This window comes from Castanea sativa, chromosome 2 (genome assembly GCF_040712315.1).
Source record: "Castanea sativa cultivar Marrone di Chiusa Pesio chromosome 2, ASM4071231v1".
Lineage (NCBI taxonomy): Eukaryota > Viridiplantae > Streptophyta > Magnoliopsida > Fagales > Fagaceae > Castanea > Castanea sativa.
Genome location: NC_134014.1, coordinates 24,968,052 through 24,989,885, shown reverse-complemented (window position 1 = coordinate 24,989,885; position 21,834 = coordinate 24,968,052). Strand labels below are relative to the sequence as shown.

General features: G+C 34.5%; 1 protein-coding gene across 1 annotated transcript; it reads left to right on the top strand.

The window, feature by feature from the left end:
- The first annotated feature begins 9,647 nt into the window (after positions 1-9,647).
- LOC142624596 (uncharacterized) lies at positions 9,648-16,193 on the top strand. The gene is made up of 11 exons (XM_075798242.1): positions 9,648-10,040; positions 10,148-10,231; positions 11,420-11,515; positions 11,601-11,673; positions 11,774-11,875; positions 11,996-12,069; positions 12,210-12,317; positions 12,441-12,578; positions 13,398-13,503; positions 13,914-14,122; positions 15,684-16,193. Exons 1-11 carry the CDS (start codon positions 9,972-9,974, stop codon positions 15,750-15,752), a joined length of 1,128 nt encoding a protein of 375 aa, XP_075654357.1. The 5' UTR covers positions 9,648-9,971; the 3' UTR covers positions 15,753-16,193.
- Positions 16,194-21,834: the final 5,641 nt, after the last annotated feature.

Below are 21,834 nucleotides of genomic sequence, written 5' to 3'. Positions count from 1 at the left end.
TGTTAGCAGCACAACAAAGTAGATGGATTAGAAAGATAAAAAACCAACGGCCCACTTGACTCCTTTACAGTCCCCCAAGTAATGTCAAAACCATTTGGCATAGTATCCCACTCCTCAGGCCTACAAACCCAATCCGTCCCTTGGACGAAGAAATAACAATTTTTCCAATTTCTGTTGGAGTCAAGCATATCTGACACTAGTCTAAGCGACATCTTCCTTGCCAAAAAATGGTAGATGCCCTAAGACGAAGAGATATGCTAAAGCTTATAGCAGTAAAAGAACTCATCAAGGGTAAGCCGACGATTCCCACGACTAAGCTGACCTAGATCACTTCAGCTCCAATAAATATTCTCCATGCATTAGGAGCGATCTAGCTTATGGATAAGCCCAAATAATTGGCAAGCTAACAATATAAATCCGTCAATGGTAGCCTCAGCCTTGCGGCAAACATAGCATCGTACATGCCAACGTTTGCGGTCCTTCCAGAATAGCATTTCTCAAACTTTCCAGGCAGACAAATTGGAACACTCTCAGGGATGTTGAAGACCTTACCCAACATTATCGGGTTAAAATCATTAACCGTCCACTTTAGAGGGAGAATAAAAGGCTGGGTGCCCTCGTCCACCTGACCTATTGCCTCTACTCTTTCGGACCGGTCCCCCTCATCTTCCTCACTCTCCTCATCTACCTCCTCATGTTCATCTCCCTCGTCATTTTCCTCATCCTCTTCCTTATCATCCTCATTTTCTTTTTCACCATTAGGGGAATGGGTAGATGGTTCCCCTTTTGGGGACCGAGAGAAATCTTCCTCGAGCTCACGCCCTGATGGATAGACCTCATCGTAGCCCGCACTCTCACGGACTGACGACGATAGTTCGCTCATCGCTTCTCTATCTAACATCTACCCACCTATAAGTGACGGAGGTTATCTAAGAGCCTATTTGATGGGTCTCTAAAGACAAAAGATGACTGACCAAGAAGATAGAAAGTAAAAACAAAGAAAAAGGAACTTATGAGAAGAAATGGACGAAGGATCTAGACGACGACATCCTCGAAAGGCGACGGGTCATGAGCGACAGACAATTTGAATGACGGTGCAACAAGTTTTGGTCTCGCAAAGCTCTCAAAAGGAAGTAAAGGAAAATGAGGAGGAGGGGAGGAACTATTTATAGAGTAAGGGGCACTGTATACGAAGCAACACCTACGATTAGAAATAAGGCCAACCAACTAGTGCCACGTGTCACCTAGCAATTAAGTCAAGACTACTTAAAGCCATTTAATGACACCTTCTTTGATAAAAGCTATAATCAATGTTCATAATACTCCACGGCCCTTTAGCTAAGATTGACGGGGCCATGGAGTAGGGGCCATCTGATGGGGGTATTTTCAACAGAAATAAATTGACTTATAAGCAGTAGGCAAGGAGAGCGGACGACCTCTGCAAGGATCGTCGGCTTCATGGCCTTATGACGAAGGATCTGGGGACGACTATGATAAGAAGTAGCATACGCTTGATAAACCGACGACATTTTCAAGGGATGACGCCACCAAAGCCAATGGATACTTCACGCCACATACCAACTAAAAAACTTTTGTAGACGCTCGATTTTGCACCCATGATTTAATCAAGGAGAATGACTCGAATGACCATCCATGTACCCCAAAAATCATAATTGCATCACATGCATCAATTTGTTCTTGCATTACATACTTTATCTTGTATTTGCATTACATGCGTCATGTCATTCATTACATATCATGAAAATGATCTTGAGATTCTAACGGTCGCAACGGTGTTTCTGGTTTCTAAATCGGACCATCGCATCGAAAGATATCGCATGCTCAAGTTTGCACGGTCCATTTGCATTGTGTCTAGAAAGAGTCCACTACACATGATTAATTTAAATTAATTCTGATTGGTCAAACAATTAAAATTAATTAAATAATTTTGTAATTAGTTGGTAATTAGTGTTTAAGATAGGGATGCATGCATAGGAATAAAAGGGATGGTTGGATATCAATAAAATTGTGGATAATCTGAACCTTATTAGGATTTATCCACAAGATAATGGGTCAAGATAATTGTTCTTAAAAAAGCCTAAATTATCTAGAAAAGAGATAAAAAAAAAAAATCATAGACGGAGGATGAAAACACGTCTAGATACAAGGATCGTCCAAAAAACCCTAAAAGAGGACTTCAAATGGCACCCGAACATGAAAGCGCGTTCGGCCTCCAAGAGCCAATTTGGCACATTTGGAGTGCTAAACGGCACATTTGGAGTGCCGAACAACACTCTAAAAGTGCCGAATTGCACTTGGATGGGCTTTGGCCCAACGGCCTTCGGATGACGATAATGCACACCATTTTCGACCTTTTTTGCAAAATGATGCGTTCGGATTCAAACCCTAATCATCCATACCTATTTTTTAGGGATTTCTGACCTCTATAAATAAAGGTTGAACTTCATAATTTAGCACATTTTTGCTACGCTTTGAGAGGCATATGTTTTAGGCTCTCAAATCACCCATATTTTTTGATCCATTCTCTGAGTGTTGCTGCCTAAATTAGGGTTTTTAAGTTTCAAAGAGAATTGAACAAATTTCTTTGAACCCTAAACCATCCTTTCAAGAACAAAGTGTGCTCATGCAAGAGATTGTTCTATAAGCCTTTTGCTTTTATGCTTTTCTTTATCAAGATGATGCATGTTTAATTGTTTTAGATACTCATATTTTACCATGATCAATTTAGTTCATGCAAATATGTTCTTGATTTCTTTATTGTTGATATAATCTGTTTCTTGATCTTAAAGATCTACATATGAACAATTCTTTTTCTCAAAATAAAAAATAGATCTGCATCTTTATAAGATGTAGATCTGACTTTTTCCCAAAATAAAAACAGATCTACATCTTAGATTTGACTTTTTCTCAAAATAAAAACGGATCTGCATCTTTTTAAGATGTAGATCTGAATTTTTCTCAATAAAAAAACTGATTTGTATCTTTCTTAGATACAGATCTGATTTTTTTAACATATGTAGATTTTTGAAATAAAGAAAAAGATTAAACATGATTTTGTCTGTATTTGTTGCATAAATTAAATTATGAGTGAAACTATCTTCTTAAAGAAAAATCCTTTTCATTTTTTTAACATATAAAAAAGCAGATCTGATTTTTCTGTTATCAAAACTATTTTTACATATACAAAACAGATCTGATCTTTTACGAAACTCCAAAACCATTTTTTTATCTCTTAAAAACAGATCTGAATTTTTTAAATCAACCAAAACACTTTGTTTTTATTAAATAAAAACATATTTGAATTTTTTTTCTTCAAAAACCACTTTTTTCTACATACTACAAAACAGATTTGGTATTTTGACAAATCAAAAATCAATTTTTTACCAACCAAAATAGATCTAATTATTTTCAAAAGAAGAGACTTCATTCATAATAAATTTGTGTGATTTAATTTTTATTTCACATGTTCAACATATCATTCATGACATACATAAAATGGTGCATTGGTCATCTAGAAGACCAGACTCTGTCTGGGTAGAATAGGTGCCTAACACCTTCCCATTTCGTAACCTAGCCTCCGGATCTAGATTTTTTGGTTAAGTAGATATAGTTTAATCTTTATTTATTTTGGATAGATTGTAACTAGGACAAAAAGCCATGTATATTTGGTAGATTGTAATTAGAACCCAAAGCCATGTAAAGTTCAAATTTTCGAACTTTTATTTTTTTATTTATTCAATCAATGAATGGAACATTTAGTCATGTAAATTTGTATTTAGTTTTTCTTATTTTTTTTGTACATAAAAAATATGTGGCGACTCCAGACCACTTACCCAAAAAGAGAGGTGCCCTAAAAAGGTACTCGAATATCTTTTTTGAGGGACGCTCTTTTGGTGAGGTCTCTCACAACTTTGAAGCAAATATTGACCATAAGACCTACGGGGCAGAAAAGCTGACGGGTCCTACATTTCCATGCGTGGTCCCCACAGATAGTCATGTACGTAAATATCTTGCACATCACGTACCAAGTCCGTATCACGCTTATGTGTCCTTCCCATATGAAAAGACACCTTAGAATCACGGAAACCCTAATACCAAATACCCTCCATAAGGAAAGATCCCTACTTCTGAGGGATCTCGAATCACTAATCAACACTGTATAAGCACCAGACCTCCTTTTTCCTCAGGTACGCAGAAAATCTCTAGCTCTCTCATTATAGAGTTCTTATAGATTTCTCATTCACTAACTTGACCTTCGGAGGGTTCTTGACAGATACTACACCGATGCCTTCTATTTGGTCCATTTGTTCTTATTCCGCAAGTACCCATTAGAGTGTTTGGAGTCTACAACTCACTGACGATTTCAGCACATCATCACCTCCCAAACTGGCTAACATATGGAATTAGTTGCTAGTTTCTTCTTCTTTCTTTTTCCTTTTTTTTCCCTTTCCTCAAGTAGTATACTGATAACGTATATGCTGATTTTTTTCCCCATTTTTTAATGAAAATTAGAATGAATATATGATTTTATAAATTATCACTTATTCTAAAAATTCAAATTATTAAGAAATTTTGAATTTAATTATTTAACTAATATTTACATCAATCAATTGATAAATAAAAAACATTACAATCGCAAGTTATGTATTGTAAAGATTACATATTAATTACCATGGCTGGCTTTGTTAGGGCAATGAAAATAACAATTTGATACTGATAATTTCATTTATTTTCCCACAATAATAATGATAATAATATTTCTGAATGAGTTGATACCTCTTTATGGGCATAAGAAAACGCAAGGAACCTGAGTAGTACCGTCGGGTACTAATATTTCTAATCAAGTTTAATTATGATCATAATTAAAGAAAAGGCAGTAATATATATAAAATTCCATAACACAATATATCCTTGGTTAAGGTAAGTGGGAGTGGGATTGCGGTCTCTCCATGCTTGCTGATAATTGGCGCTTTATGAATGACAAAGACTTCACCTAATGCAGAAAATTGATCAAAGTATATGCTTTTTGGTTTGTAGGCGAGAAAGAGAGTGACGTGCCAGGGTGACCCTTTTTGAAATGGGAAAAAGGATGACTGTATGCATGGGAAAAGCATTTCCACAGTCCACACACGTAAAGCTTTCACGCAAATGTTAAAATCCCCATTTAATTAAGTCATCTTTTTGTCTCCTTTTTCCTTCCATGTTCCCATTTTGAGGTGTCCAATTATGGATCACTTTGTAATCTCCCCATCCCCACATATATTTTGTTTGGCCTGCCCACTAGGCAGTAATTGCATCAGTTGCTTGTCAATTACCACTTCACCCATATATTAAAATCTGATTGCAGAACCATGAAAATGCAGTTAGGTTTTCCCAATTTTTATGTTTTCCTTTTTCTTAGCTAAGATTTTAATTTTAATATTAATAGGCTTAAACTAATTAACTGCAAACGTGACAAACTAATTTCAAAGGATTAAATAATGATTAAAACTTGGATATATATATATATATTTGAAATGATTAAATTATGAATTCAAATACTTGGCTGCATTGATCAATAAGATAATAATAGTATTATTTTTTCAAAAAATAATTAAATTTAGAACAAGTGTTCGAATTCAATTAGAGAACTTAATATACTTCACTTAAGGTATGTATCGTATATATAAGTTTTATTTACCGTTATATCATAAAGTGTAAAATCATTAATTCTGTACGCATAGTAGCTGTTTTCCCATCTTTTCTTAGACGACATATATAGCAAGGGTACGGAACAATATTTTTCTGAATAAATTTATAAGTGTTAACATTCGATTGGAGAGCATTTCTCATAAACAGAAGTTATTAGTTTGAAAGTTTGAATCTCTTACTCCGGGCTAAAACTCATTTATGGAAGAAAAAAAAAAGCATAGTGACATTTAAGTTAGCATTAAATCAACCATTGCATCTTGTATCCTAAATTATAACCCATATTACACTTTGTATCCCACCGTCAATTATGCCATTATCTTGGATGACTTTACATAAAAGATCCAATTATCCTTGTCTTCGATCTCTTAGAAACAAATGAAAAATCATACTTTGTTATCAAGAACGGATTTAGTATTTTAAGCTAGTGGGGGACGGAGTATAAAGGGGGGAAAAAAAACTCTAAATAGGCATCCATATAGTATTAAAAAATCATAAATACTCAAAATCGTTATTTCTAAATAAATTAAGATGCAATCATTTACCAACAAAGACAAAAGCAAAAACAAAATAATGTTTTTTTTAATACTAGGCTATCTAAGATTTTTTTTTTTTTTTTTGTTGAAGTTAGAGCATTTACAGTAGTAGTGCTAAAAATTTTAGTTTTTACCACCTCAAAAAGATACTTTGTCACTTTATTTAAAATAATATAAACAACTTATTAAAATAATAAAGGAAGAGAGAGAATTTGAGTTTTTTAATTGAAGAAAATGATATAATCTTAATAAAATATTATATTTGATTTTTAACAACTTACTACAGTCAATTGGTATTTATACCAGTTTACTATAATTGCAAAATATTTAGCTTTAGTTTCTCCATTAACACATGATTTTTTTGTTGTAAAATATATATATATATATATATATATATTTTTTTGGTGCTAAAATACAATCGCCATTTGTAAATATTTTTATTATTTTTGTCAAGTTTTTGGGTTGAATAGTTGTTATTTGGGTGAGGCAAGGTAGGCTTATTGAGGAGAAAGAGAGCCGAAGGTTGTGGAAGGGGGCCAAACTACAAAAATAGCATATGTAATAACTAAAATAATATATATATGGCCTGAGCCCCCACTTGGGTCCATCCCTGTTTGTTACCCTAAACAATAACTTCAGTTACAATTTGCACCATAAATTTTGCTTTTCCATCTAAGATAACGGCAGAATTAATGGCGAGGTGCAAAGTATAACATAAGTTATAATTTAGAGTGCTAATTGTGCATTTTAAAAGTTTAGAGTGCAAATTGCAATTCAGAATATAGTTTAGGGTGACAAAGTGTAATTACTCCCTAAAAAATAAATAAAATAAAAATCGGTAATCATAACGATGGCTTGTTGAAGGCTCGTTGAAAATCAATTTAGCTAGCATCTAATAAATTCCAAAACTTATGTATGGCCATTGTCATGCCACATTATAATAAAGTACAACAACACTTGAAGTTAACCCCAATATTCTTTTTGGCGCAAACCATGTTAAAAGAGATAAACAAAGGTTTAGCTATATGTTGTCTGAGCCTTCATGCAAGTCAACTACGGATAAATGGATACAAAGATAGAAGCAATATGATAAATCTTTTGCCTTTTGGATTATATTGGCCTGATTAATAGGAATCCTTGACCATAGGCACAATCAACATGCAAGGACTTTGATTAGTTAAATTTGTAAAAGCAAGGAGGAAAAGGAAGATTAAAAATAAATAAAAAACAAACGCCCTCCAAAGGCAAAAAGCTAAGTCTTATCATGCTAGCTGGTCGAATGCATAATTCAAATCTTATCTTATTGGTGTGAAATAGGAATATGAAATCTCACTAAAACTACATCTTGTGAAATAAATACTGTAGGAATGCTTGTCGCCTAATTACGTCTGCGATGCATACGACATGCATCATAGATAATAGTGTTTGCTTACATTTACATGCGGTTGTGGCAGCTAGATTTAGAGTGCAAAACATCCAGTTCAAACATGAACTACACTCTTGAGTCCAAAAAATTAACCAAAAGTTTCTCACTTTTGATTTGAGTCCTACACTCCTACTCAGTAGGCAGTACTCATTACGCCAAATTGAATTCCATAGTTTGTGCACACTGCACCATAGTCTAAAACTCTTGTATAATATATAGCTCACTTACTGTTATAAGAGAATTTTGGACACGAAGACTCGCTATAGCTAATGTACGAGCTAGAAGAAGTTTCTCGATATAATAATAAAAGGACACAATTATGCAAATTAAAATGGTGGGGCAAAAAGAAAGATACAGTGTATTTTCAGAAGTTTACTTTTGCTTTTCTGATCTTTCACGTTGTATCATTAACTTTTAGGGTAATGTTTGTCAATTGTAATTTAATACATGCTCGTGCCGCATTTCCTTTTTTTTTTTTTCCTTTCTTATCTTTCTTTTCCATCTTTTTCTTTTTCTATTTTCATTTTTTCTTTGAGGATGACGTTCATGATGTTTATGCATGATTTCACTTTATCAAGCATATTTTGTTGATTTATTTTCCCAAAAAAATCAAATGTTGTAGATAGTTTACTGAATGACGTTTTTCCTGTATAATTTTCTGGTTTCTGGATGATGAGTCATATAACCCGTAAGGCCAGGGAAAAAAATAGTTGGCCTTTATTGGTTCAAAAGGGGTTTTCAGCTTCATGCCAGTTTGTCTATACTTTAATAAATATCAAAGGCTTTGGTCCATGAGATTCTCATTTTCACACGGAAAATGCTATTAAAATAAAGTTAAGCAACAATATAAAAATCTTTTCTACCTTAAATCTTGTATTTATTGGAAATAATTATTATTAATTACTCAGTATAGTTCTTTTCTTTTTTATCGCTTTTATTTCATTTTTTTAGTTCGGTTGTAGAAATTGATCGAATCAGCTGATAAAAAGAAACCACTTGAAGCATAGAATCAAATTTGCCCAAAAAAAAAAAAAAGGTTGTCATGTGTAGCCGGGAAAGGAAAATTAATAGCCTTGCCAAGGCATGTGATGATGTTATCATACTATAACAATGGTGTACCGCATACACACTATAGAAGCTACTTGGGAAGGAAAATATTCCCATAAGAGAGATATTGCCAAGTGAATAACCACAACCCTTTACAAGGGTCACAACTGTTGAAAAAGGAAGACAACTGCTCAAAGAACTGTATTCTCCCTAAAAAGGTACCTTGTTGTCTATAAATAGAGTCTGTTTGGATAGAACTTATTGCTGAAAACTGAAAATATTGTAGCAAAATAATTTTTAAATGTGTAAAAAACACTGTTCATGCCAAAAATTACTGTTCATTAGCCTAAAATCACTGTTCATGGCCAATGAAAAGTGACAGACTCGCGTGAAAAAAAAAAAAAAAAAACCTTAGACGTGGACGCACAAACGCGCAATCCAAACGTACTCATAGTCATAAGTTATTTCATTCCATTCTTTCCTTTGGACAAAATTTTGACATAATTTCGACTTTCACTATACTACCATCTACCCATTGGGACCAATAATGATATCATAGCAAATTTTTGACGGAACATCTTCAATAAAATTGTGTCAATTATAGCCTTGTGGTAGATATGTGTGGGGGTGTTAAGTAGGACTCATTAATATTATATGTTGTTGCATGTTCAATCCAATAAAAGTTTAATGAAATATTAACACATCAGATTGTTATAAAAATATTATGAGATTTTGTTATAGATGTAAAAAGATCTCATATTAAAATAAGTACTTAAAAAAATAAAATAACAACACTTTTTATGTTTGTATGCGTAATAATTACGATACATAATGAAATTTTATAATATCATCTATTGTCATTTCTCACTTAAAAAAAATCTTTTATCACTTTGGTATAAACTGGGGCATTGAAAGTTCATTACACCACCAAAGAGGCCCAAACTCAATGGGCCAACTATTGCGTTTTCGTGGTTGGAAACCCATTCAAATAGAGACACATTGCCAAATGCCAACTCCCCCCAACTCTCTCTCTCTCTCTCTCTCTCTCTCTAGTACTTACCAAAAACAAAAGAGAAACTCCAATTTTTCAGACCCCAACGCACCAAAAAAAAAAAAAAAACGAAACTTCGTCGTTTCGGTTCAAACGACGTCGTTGCGAGCCTAAAGCCGTAAAGAAACAGAAACAGAAGCAGAAACCGAAACTCGCCCTCTTAATCGTCCCCAGGAAACCACCAGATCAGACTCTCTCTACAATGGATTTTCGCATTGGCAGCATTTTCTACCTGTTCGTCTTATCCTCTCTTCTCTGCTCGCAATCTAGGGTTTGTTCTTTCTCACTCAACCTCATCTCTACTTAAATTTACTACGAAATTGGATTGGATCTATTGATTAAATTCTCCGTTTCAATTTGGTTGATTTCGATTTACAGGCTGAAGATACAGCTTCCGTTTTCTTCATCGATAGCTCAACTCGTCAATTTCTTCGCACTCCATCATCTAACGATGTCGTTCAGGTCATTCCTTGTGCTTAATTTTTTTTTTCTTTATCAACTTCGCTACTTTCTTTTTATTTGTTTTCTTACGGAAATGTAAATTCAATCTTAGATTGAACAAGTTGAGTTACATGTGCATCGGGTGCGGTGCTTAGGAATTTTATTGACTTTTTAGTGTTTCGTATGCGTCGTGGTTTAGGTTCGATTTTAAAGAATTAGGCATCAAACTTAGATATTTTTTATTTAATTTTTTTTATGCATCAATGCCATTTCTGATCACTCTGTAGTTCATAGACCCCTTTTTTATTTTTTATTTCATATAGAAACTTTTTTTTTTAATCATAAATGTTTTGTTGTTGAAGAACAATATTTATAGGAAATAGTAATTTTATAATTCAATCTTAAGAAACACTGAGTTTCTGGCATTGTATTAAGTTGCAAATGTATGAAATTTCGTTTTTTATTATTATTTTATAATTCAATAATTGGAGGATGGGGAATCTAGATGTTTCCTTTAGAAATACCAAGAAGTGTCAACCAGTTAAGCTACAAAGCTCTTGGCTGGAAGGTATGAAAATTCTTTATTAATGTTTGAAAAAGCAAGAAAATTAGAAAAGGTAGTTTTTCAGTTTATTTATAATCATATATATATATATATATATATATATATATTCATAAAGGGTATGTTTGGATTTGTCGATTTGAAATCACGGATTTGAAAAACAGTCGTTGGTATAAATTGCTTAATATTAAATTTCATAACACATTATTATGTGAGCTTTTTAAACTAATAGTCTAGTTGTTGGCTTGTAGGACTGTTGTTTTTACTTGTCAAAAAATGATTATGTGAGCTTTTGAGATTTTGCTTAAACGATAACAGTTTTGAAATTATGGATTTGAATTGACATCTTACACCTATTCATTTCAAATTCACATATTGATTGCGCTCAAATCCCTTTGTTAACTTGATAAATAGTAAAAAATTCGGCATCTCATACTTTATTCAAGTTATTAAACCAAGATTGAAATCCAAATCCTTCCCTTTAAACGTCTATGTCCAAAAAAATAAAAAATAAAATGTTTGAATTTTATGGTGTTTTGGTAGATATCATCTTCTATCACATGAATTAGTTTTTCACAGCAGGGGACAATCTATTGATGCCTTCATATGATCTTCTCACCATATGTGCCCATTTTTACTCTTCACAGCCCGATTCATTGTTGCCCTCAGAAGTTGGAGCTGCAGTATCAGTCTTACTTGGTTTTTCACCACCCTTGACACTTTCAGCTGCTGGTTCATCTAAGGTTATTGAAATTCTTATTAAGTGAAATGGGATTTTCAACTGTCTTCATGTTTGGCTTGGTTCACAACTTTGTTTGTCTTTTGCAGTTGAATGAGGTTCTCATGCCTAATCCATTTGATAGGCCTCGTGCGGTTTTTATCCTGGAAGTCCAAGGAACAGGTTTTTTGAATTGCATTTTGGACAACTGTAACTCTCAGTTTTATTATGTTATTGTAATTTTTTTGGCCTTGTATTTAGATTAATGTTTATATAATTGCAGATCCTAAGCTAGTGGTCAACTCAAATAATGCCATGTTCAGCAGTGCGTCTGAGAGAAAGGTTAGCTTCGGTTTGGAGAAAGCTGCTGACATTCAACTTCCAGGTATGTAATCTTTTCTAAACATTTATGATTGGAAAATATAATATAAGAATATGAAAGTTTTTTACATTTAGATCATTTTATCATAAGCTGCTGAAATTTAGCTTGTATGATTTGCCACAGATGACAACAAAGTCTCCGTGTTGTCTCTGGATGAACCCTTGGCAGATTATACTGACAAGGAAATTGGTGAATTTGTGAGTCATCACTGATGTTATTATATGTTGTATTTCATTTTCATGCTGTTTTTCCCTTTCTTGTACTGCTTCATTTTTTTCACAACTTCACATCTGGGACCTAGCTTTCTTCTATTTTATTTTTATTTGTTTCTGTTTAGGCATCTTGGATGGATGGTTCTTATATTGCTGATTCCCTGGAGCCATTAAATGGGGATTTAACTATCCCCATGGCAGATGGTGCCAACATGATTCTCCATATGTCAAAGGTTTACTAAGGATTTTTTTCCCCAACATGTCTATCCATTTTATTATTGCGAGATGATGCTATTTTTTTTCATAACTAAATTTCTCGCATTTGATTCAAAAAATTAAATTTCATTTGTTTTCAGAAAGCAGACAGGGATTTTATTGTAAGTCTTCTGTCTCTGATTCGCAATTTTAGAAGGGCAGTAGAGTTGCATGAAGATTTGGCACAAAGTACGCAAAGTCCAGCTGAGTTGATAACAGGCTGTTTTGATGGCTTTAAGGTGGTATACCCCATTATTCTTTTAGTTTTAATCTTTTAAATTATGTTATGCAATCCAATTTACTGCAGATTTTTATGAGTTTGAATAACAAGAACAGCAGTTGCTAGATTCAAGAGGCTTACTCTTGGAAACATCCTTTATGGATTTCACATTTTATTTTCTTATTTTCTGTTAAGTACATTTTATTGTCTTATGAATTAAACTATAACAGTAGACTACACAATTTGGGTAGCCTTCCACTTCCTTGTTTGAAGCGTTCAGTAGGTGACTTTGTGCTAGCTGGGAAAATTTGATGTACACAATTGTTTATTGTAGCTTGCGGCATCTTATGTGTAATTTGGTCTGGGGTTCCTGAATTTCCTTGCTACAATTACCTGTGTAGTTGACTTATTTGATCTTTGAAAGAAAGTGGCCTTTGCTGTCATTTTTTATGTGATTCTGTGGACCTTTGAAGAATAAAATGATAGGATTCATGTTGAGATGAGCTCAATGTCTCTTGAGGTTTAGAGCAAAGTAAGAACCTCTTCTAGCATCTTTGGTTTCATAAGGCTTTCAAGGGAAATGCTTTATCGTAATTGGGGATGAGCCAAGTAGTACCCTCTTTTTACTGACTGATCTTTCTTCTTTCTTTGCCTGCTTAACTTAGACTATTGAGATTTGTCAGTGACAATATATCTCTCTCTGTGTGTTCTCTCACTGTGTATATGTGTGTGTCTATTATGTTTACTATTTGTGCTATTATATACACATTTTAGCTTCACACACACACATATATTTATTTGCTTGTTTATTTATTTATAAATTTCACATTAAAAACAGGCTTTGTCAGAGCAATATGGATCTGATGCTGTTTCTAAGCATGGGGTGGATCTATTGGTAGCTACATTGTCCAAGATGTTTGATTCATTCCAAGAAGCATACAAAGGTCAATTATCTTATTTCTTTGAAGTCATTACATGATCTTTAAGCTTTAGCTTTGTGGCTTTTGTCATGCCATGCTGCCATGCCAATTTAACTATAAAACTCTCAAATTACCTGATAGGCTTCACATAATGTTATCAGTGTTACAATTTCTTTTTCTGTTTCTACAATAACCTTGGGGTTTGATTAATGTAAAGAAGTGGAATAGTAAACTGGTGGAATTTAAACACAAATTTTATATGAGCAAATCCCTATTGAAGCAACTATGTATTTTGGAAGATTAATGATGTGATCTCTGCTATCTTTCAAATTTTATTTAGTGATCACCTTTTCTTTTTCCTTTTAAATTCAAATTGGTTGAAATTTTTCCCCCCCGGTTATCATTTAAATCAGTGGTAATTAATTATATGACAGGTCAAATTGTTGGAGTCATCTTTTTTCATGGGACACCTCCCACAGAGTCGAGCAAGCTGTTGAATGTGATGTATACTTCTCGGCCATCTGCACGCTGGTTGGAGGAAACAGAAGGCTCCCATAGTGAGTTTGATCCACAAGTGGCGTTGGTTAGGTGGACACTTGCCTGGCTCACCGGAATTATTCTTCTCATTGCAACCTTCATAGGGGTAAGATTGGAAATTAAATATAGGCTTACCAGCAAGAAGGTATTGGGTATCAAATGATGCCACGTCAACTGTATCAAAATCCAATAAGTGAGAGACATGAATCCAAAAAGTGAGAGCCGTGTGGAAGAAATAACTACCTCACTAACAAACGAGAGACATGTTAGTGGGTAGTTAACTAGTTATTTTTGCACACGTCTCTCATTTATTGGATTTTGATATGGGTGACATGGTATTATTTGATACAAAATGCTTTTTTCCTTACCAGCATGTTTTACACAATTTAAACTGAAAACCAGTACTGGTCAAAAGCTCTATGCAACGCAGCCCAAGATGTGTGTGCACGCACATTATGTACACATGCATGCACATTTTTTGCTAGAAAAAAGTACAAGTTTCCTTATTCTATATCTTTAATTTTGAGGGAACTGCCAATGAGCTCTAGCCCAACTGGCACCTCCTCCCCTCATGGGTCCAAGACCCATTGGGTGTGTGCTTAACTTACTAATAAAAAGTACTTTAGGGAACTAGGAATAAATAATTGATTGTAAACTAATGAAATGGTTAGGTGCATTCTAAATGAGTCTTATTGAGCTTCTGGTCAAAAAGAAAACCAGCCCTGCATTTGAAATTAACTTGCCACATTCCGTAGTAATTGACTCAAGGCTACAAAGTAGACTTTAGAATCCACAGATTGTATCAGTTCCTGATTTGCTACCAGCATTTTTTCTGTGAGATTGTTAAAAAACACGGGACTAGCACAAGCAAATGCAGTTTAGATGTCAAAATCCAATGCAGTTTCTCTTATTTATGTATTTATTTATTTATTTGTTGATTTATATATATGATCTTGTAGAACTAGGTGACTTTATACATAATTCAAAAATAGTTTAAATTATATTATCGGCACTGTTAGCCACCACTTTGGTCTAGGAAATCCACATAGTACCCAAATATTAAGAACTTTGTATGATTGGATATCCGTGTTTGGCAGTTCTTGTTCTTCTTTGGTAGAATTTATTGATCTTTTAATTTTCAGATTGTAATTCTTTAGAAGTTTCTTTTGGCCAAAATTATAAATTATAATAAATAAATAAAATCAAAGGAAAGTTTTAGGTAGTTTTTAATGATTATGTATCCAAGTTGAGGGAATGAAAAAAAGTAGAGGAAGACCAAAAAGAACTTCAGTAGAACTAATAAAATGAGATATGACAATTATGGAAGTAACAGAGTGTATGAGTTCAAATATAATAAAATGGAGGAAAAGAATACATGTGGCTGACTCTAACTAATCGGTTGAGGATCCGTTGATGGCCCCAAAAATTTGGGACTAAAGCTTGTTGTTTTAATGATTATGTGTACATTGTTTATCTGGTGTCTTTTGATCAATTTTGTGGATCATGTGAACTCTTTTGCATTTGACTTGGATGCTGCAAGTAGGAGATGGTTAGACCATATTATGGATTTTCTATGTTTAGGGCTAGAATGGTATTTAAGTGGACAGCATTTATAATTGACTTGTAGCAAGATCGTCGTTAAATTCTTTGTCTTTATTTCTCTGCAGGTATACTTCCTTCTCAATATGCCCATCACAAAGGACACCCTTCTGTATTCTAATGTGAAGCTCGACTAAGCCTGAAAAGGATAACTTGATATATCACCTGCCAGATTACACCAGATCGCCAGTGAAACTTATTTCGCATGGGGGCGTTTTGTAGATGTCTCATTACCTATGTCCTTGTTGTTCATGAATATCTCCCTCCCAAGTTGTTCTGTGGTATCTAATAGCTAATAAGATGTTCTCTTTGTTTAGGCGTTGGGGGCTAGATCAATGAGAATTGGGGTTATATAAAAGTAAATTTTAAGACACAAGGTTGTTTTATGTAAAGCATGGTATTGGGCACCATAGGGTGGGAGGGAGACAACTGGGAACTTAAGATGATTTTATGATGTCCATTTTGGGTATATGAGGGTGATTCCGCGTTGAACTGTACTTGACGATGGACTTCTTGATCATACGTTGTTATTTTCTGAGTTTTGGAATAGTTAATAAGTTTGATTTATTTCTCCTCAATGATTAGCATTTTCCGTCTTGCATGTGCGTGTTGCAAGCAAGCCTTTAAACTAAATCCACTGTGCCGACTTCAATCGAGGTTCAAGTTATACTTGGTATAACTCTAAGTAATGTTACACTATCCAATAACTTATTAAATAATTCATATTTTGAAAATCTCTGTTAAATTAGATGTTATTTACTATTTAATTTATACTCATTTTTTATTTATTATTTTAAACTACAACTTAAATTAAAACAATTGATTGATGACATAACTATTAATCTTTCGTCACCTTGAAATTTTGTAAATATAGAGAATATATGAAGATAATTTAATCTAATGGTAGGTTTGTCAAAATTCACATTCAAATAAAAAATATTGAGTGGTGTAATATTACTTAAAGTTATACTAGGTGTAATTTGAACTCAACCTATATATATATTCTTTGTGAATCTGGATTTGCTAAAATCCACTTTTCATGTCAAATATAGAAAAGATTATTGCTTGACATAATCTAATTATTAGATCTTTTTTGTTTGGGATAGGGTATTTGATCCATTCTAGAACTTCATTTAGAAGTTTGTTTAGTTGTTTGTAACTAATCTTGGTATTCCTCATTTTAAGTTTAGCATAATTTTGGACATAAAAGTGTTGATGCCAACTTTCGCAATTCCGTACCCAAAAGCCCATGAGGAAGAGAGCCCAATAAGAAACAAGACTCAAAAACCCATATGGAGGAAAGTTCAATGAAATGCAAGGCCCAAAGGCCCACTAAGAAGACCAAAAAGCAAGAAAGGTCCAAAGAAAGAAATGCAAAGAAAAGCGATCTGCAGCAAAATGCAAATCTGCAACAGAATACAAATCTGCTGCAAAATATATTTCTTCAGTAGAATGGCTTCGACAGATCAAGGCAAATTAGGCTCAAGACCGTTTTGATTCAGTCAACATTATTTGGCTCACAAAAGCCCAAATCCTTTTGTATAAAAGAAAATGTGTGAAAACTAATATGAAGAAACACGATGAAAAAAACAAGGAATAACAGGAAGTGTCAGCAGTAGGAATTGCGTAAAGGAAAGAAAATTCAAACCAAAGGAAATGACAAACATAGCAAGAAAAGCACGAAGAAATAAGACAGAGACACGCAGCAAAATGGAACAAGGCTATTCTGCTACAATAGAAACAACGCGGGAATGAAAGAAGACAAAAACAGAAGATAGTGGAGCAAGCATACAAGGGCCGAAGCACCACCAACTTGTACCCAGTCAATACAAGGGAGGTGGGTCATGGTCAAGGGGATTCAGAGGGTGTGGTTTGGTGGTGGGGGAAAAAGGGGGTCTATATTTAGTTTCCAACCGTGACTTCTTTTGGAAATATACCTTGCTGGCATGGTAACTTACTCAAAAGAGATAGTAGATGGTTTGGGCCATTTGGTGTATGCCGTAAAAGTAAGTGGTGAGGTAGTCCAATCCTTATCCATTTAAACCCAGATGTAGAGGTATACAGCAAGAACAAACAAAATGAAATTTTGTCATAAAATGAGTAGAGGTGCAACAAACATATTTTGAGCAAAAGTAGTGGTCGGGCAACCAATAGGATGGTGGGCAGTCCTGAAGCAATGCCCACAACAAGCCAAAAATAGTTGGTGAAACCCTAAGAGTAAAAGAGAAAAATCTCATTGAATCAGTTCACTATAAAAGGAAGAGATAGCCAAGGATGAAAGGGGGAGGCACCTAGGGAGAAAGGGATCCAAAAGGGAAAAGACTCAAGGGAGAAAAAAAAAAAAAAAACTCACAGTAAGGTAGTAGTCAGAAACTAATAGTAAAAAGAACAAAGAGAAAAAAGAAAGAAAGTGGTATAAAGAAGAGAGGAAACACGGCAGAAATAGAAGCATGCATCAATAGACCATATTTTCCCTCTCTCTTAGTAACCCACTCTTTGAAATACCCTAAAAGTAATAGTTAGTAGCCATTTAAGCCTATTTTGTAAAATGCTCAACTTTGATGGCAAAAGCCTATGACAAGGTTGTTCAAGTTGGGGTTTGGGTTTGGGTTCCTTCTTGGTTTACATATTCTACAGGAAGATTCAATACTTGATCTCGATCACAAATATATTTGATTTCACTCGTTAGAACTTATATTTGCTATATTTAGTCATTCTGTTGTAGTACATTTTTATCACATTCACTGCATCAGTTGTCATGTTATGGTATCTTCATTTGATGTACTAGTTATTCTGCTATGTCAGATATTTATTATATTTACCATGTTAGCTATTATACTAGCTAAACCTTTGCTGCTAAAACTTTCTTATTTCTTCGTTATACGTGTTTCACTTTTGACACGAACTAATCATTATCTTGTCATGAGCATATATATATATTTGAGAATATGCTAACCCATGTAAACTGTATAAATATATATACGCATGTAGGGTCAATGGGCCCAGGAATATGTGTTGGGTTGACCCAAGAGTATTTGTTGGGCTAAAGGCCCGATCCGAGGACACTGAATGGTCCGAAAATGTGAGAATGTCAACCCACGAAGCAATACTAATAGGTAAAAAAGTGATATCTGATCAAGTATATCCAAGAAAACGGTCCGAGGAAGAGTATGTCCTCGGCTATGTAAAGCCGAGGTAAGAGAAGGGCTGGTTAACGTCTACAGGCAATATTCTATAAGATCTTATAGGTAAGGGTAAGCATGGTAGATATAGAAGATAAGAAAAAGGGCGGTGAAAATATCTAAGATAAAGTTGTTACCACCGCTACCGCATTAAATACTCTACAACTGCTTCTCTGACCGCATTAATGGAGAAGTGATGCCTAAGTATCAGGGTTCAGCCTCACAGCTACCTCCAATGACTTCAAGGGAGGTGGATAGGACAAGTATCAAAATGAGTAATCTGATCCATACGTGGAAGATGAGGAGAAGAAGGTAGATGATATAAAAGGAAAAGGGAGACGCTCAGAAGAGGGGGATCGGAGAAAACAGAGAGAAAACACTTTACACATCACTATCCATAGTTGTAATCTATCTTTGAAAGAGATAATACAAATCATCATTGGCTTGTGTTCGAGGATAAAATTCTTTCACATAAACAGTTCCTTGTGTGTGATGTTGTAATTGAGCTCATCATTTTTGTTATCTAACATCACTAGAACCTAGGTTTTAAGCCCACTCTCTACAAATTTTATTGTATTAGGCTTTTTGGGCCTATCCCCTTCTCACTGTGGGGTTTAGGTGCAAATTGTGACCTTACAACGCATATATGTGTGTGTGTGTGTGTGTGTGTGTGTGTGTGTGTATTTGAGAATATGCTAACCCGTGTAAACTAACATTTGCTTGATGGGTATTTTCTTTGAGTTTTAGATTTGTTTATGTGCAAGAAGCAAAAAGGTATTTCTGCAATAAAAAATAAAGAGTTGTCATTTACGTTGCAGAAAATTGCAAAAAACTTTGTTGCATAGCAGAAGGTTTTATAGCACAGTAGAAGGCTTTATTGTGCAGCAGAAAGTTTTACTGTGCAATAGAAAGTTTTACTGTACAGTAGAAAGTTTTACTGTACAGTAGAAAGTTTTACTACACAGCAGGAAAGTTAGTCCTATGGTAGAAACTAAAGAAAAGTTCCTTTTGCGGCAAAAACAGAGGATAAGCCCACTTTGCAACATCTTCCCTTGGACTTTGGACTCAATGTTCGCGCACAAATTGGTAGTGGCGGAATGGTACTTTGGAGCTCATTCCGCGGAGCGCCAGACCCAACTTCCTTCTTAGAAAAAGCCTAGACTAAGCGTTGTCCACTAATATCAAGACTCGTGTCTAAGGTATAAGAAACATAAAAAGAACTCTCAACAAAAAGAAATTAAGGTAAATTGTGAAAACATGTAAATGCACTTTTTCCATCACAAACTGCGTGGGTAAAAAAAGTGACTTTTCCAAATTCAAAGGAGACCTAAAATATCATGTAGCAATTGGAGAGTTGCTGTTGCAAAACGCCATAGGTGAATTTGGTTCAGCCTATTGATATTTGCTTTATGAAAAAGTGGTGGTATAAAAAAGTGCAATATGAAATTGGGCTTTTAAAAAAAAAATATTGTTTGTTAAATATCGTTAAAAAATACTTTTTTAAAAAGTTGAGTTTTTTACTAGTACTTATCAAAATTGCAGTTTGATGAGTAAATTACCAAAAATGACAATATGGTTATTTCTTTCACTCTTATGTTTTCAAAATTCTTAATAATAATAATAATAAGGATTGGATTTTGTGCTTGAGCCCAAACGATTGAAGGACCCAGGCCCAAATAGCCTAGCACAATGACTCTGTTAGAGAGTGGGCTTCTAAATTAGGATTTCATGGATGAGATAGCGTTTACCATGGGCCAAGGATCACTATTTATAGTGATTGTTCTTGTTTGGTCAAGCCATACTTTATTGCTTTATTATTTACTACTTAATTGCATTGTGCTTACTCTATACGCATTTCAAGATTTCTACTTACAATGATCGTCTTGTGTTATTATTTTCAAGAAAAACTTGTCCGTATGGTTCAAGAGCTTCACAGTTTCTAGAGTTAGGTGTGAGTAAATTTTGGCAACTATTCACAACTCACATTTTAAGTCTAGAGTCTGTTTTAGGTTTTGTCACGGAATAGCCAAAGAGGGAGATTGTAGGGTTGAATTTATTTAATTATGTGTTGGCTTTATTTTGTGCCAAATTTGCTTGTAATTTAGCAATTAGATACTCTGTATTTAGGTGGGATTTATGCAAGGGTTGTGTATGAGAGAGTGTGAAGAAAAACTCAAGATGTGTGCAATTCAAAGGGGTCTCGCGACTGGATTTCGCGACTGGCAAGTCGTCAGAATGGCACACGTATTAAGCATGCAGGGGAACTGAAGGGTCACGACAACTGGAGCACTACAGGACAAAACTTCTAGTCTAGCCAGGCAGTTAGCTCGCGACTCAGACTCGCGACTTGTTCCAATTGCGAGGTTGAGTCGACAGAATGCTCTATTTGATGAAAACTGACTTTTCGCATTCCTCATACACCCTAATATAAATACCCTTATACCCACGAAATGTAGAGAGCTTCCAGAGAGAATTTTGAAAGAGAAACCCTAAAGAAAACCAAGATTGACTCATCCACAATTTTTATCATTTGATTCTCTAAATTCCTCTACTCTTACCCTCTCCATTGACATATCCTTGAGAGGTACATTTGCCAAATCCTTATCTCACCATACCCATACCAGTGAGGAGGTGTTTTGGTGCTTGGGAAGCAGTTCAGAGAGGACCAATTTATTTGATTGATGCAATGGGCTTATTGCGGGATCCGGTAAGCTAGAGAAGACAAGGTTCGGCGTAACCTTGTTGGAGCAAGAAGTTTGGAGGGCGTAACCTTGTTGGAGCAAGAAGTTTGGAGAGCTTACGTGCATTGGGTAGATTAGGCTTGGAGGGCGGCGGAGATGTTTTTTACCAAGTACTTTGGTTTCCTCTTCAATAACACATCAGCGTGTTATCTTTGTGTTTGCATCTCTCTTTCCTTTCTCTTTACATTTTAATTGCTGCTGTGTTTGTAACTAATTATGGTTTAGAGTGTGTTACCAATTTAGTTATAGCTTATATTTCATATTCCACACATATACTGTTTGATTATAAGCTAGTT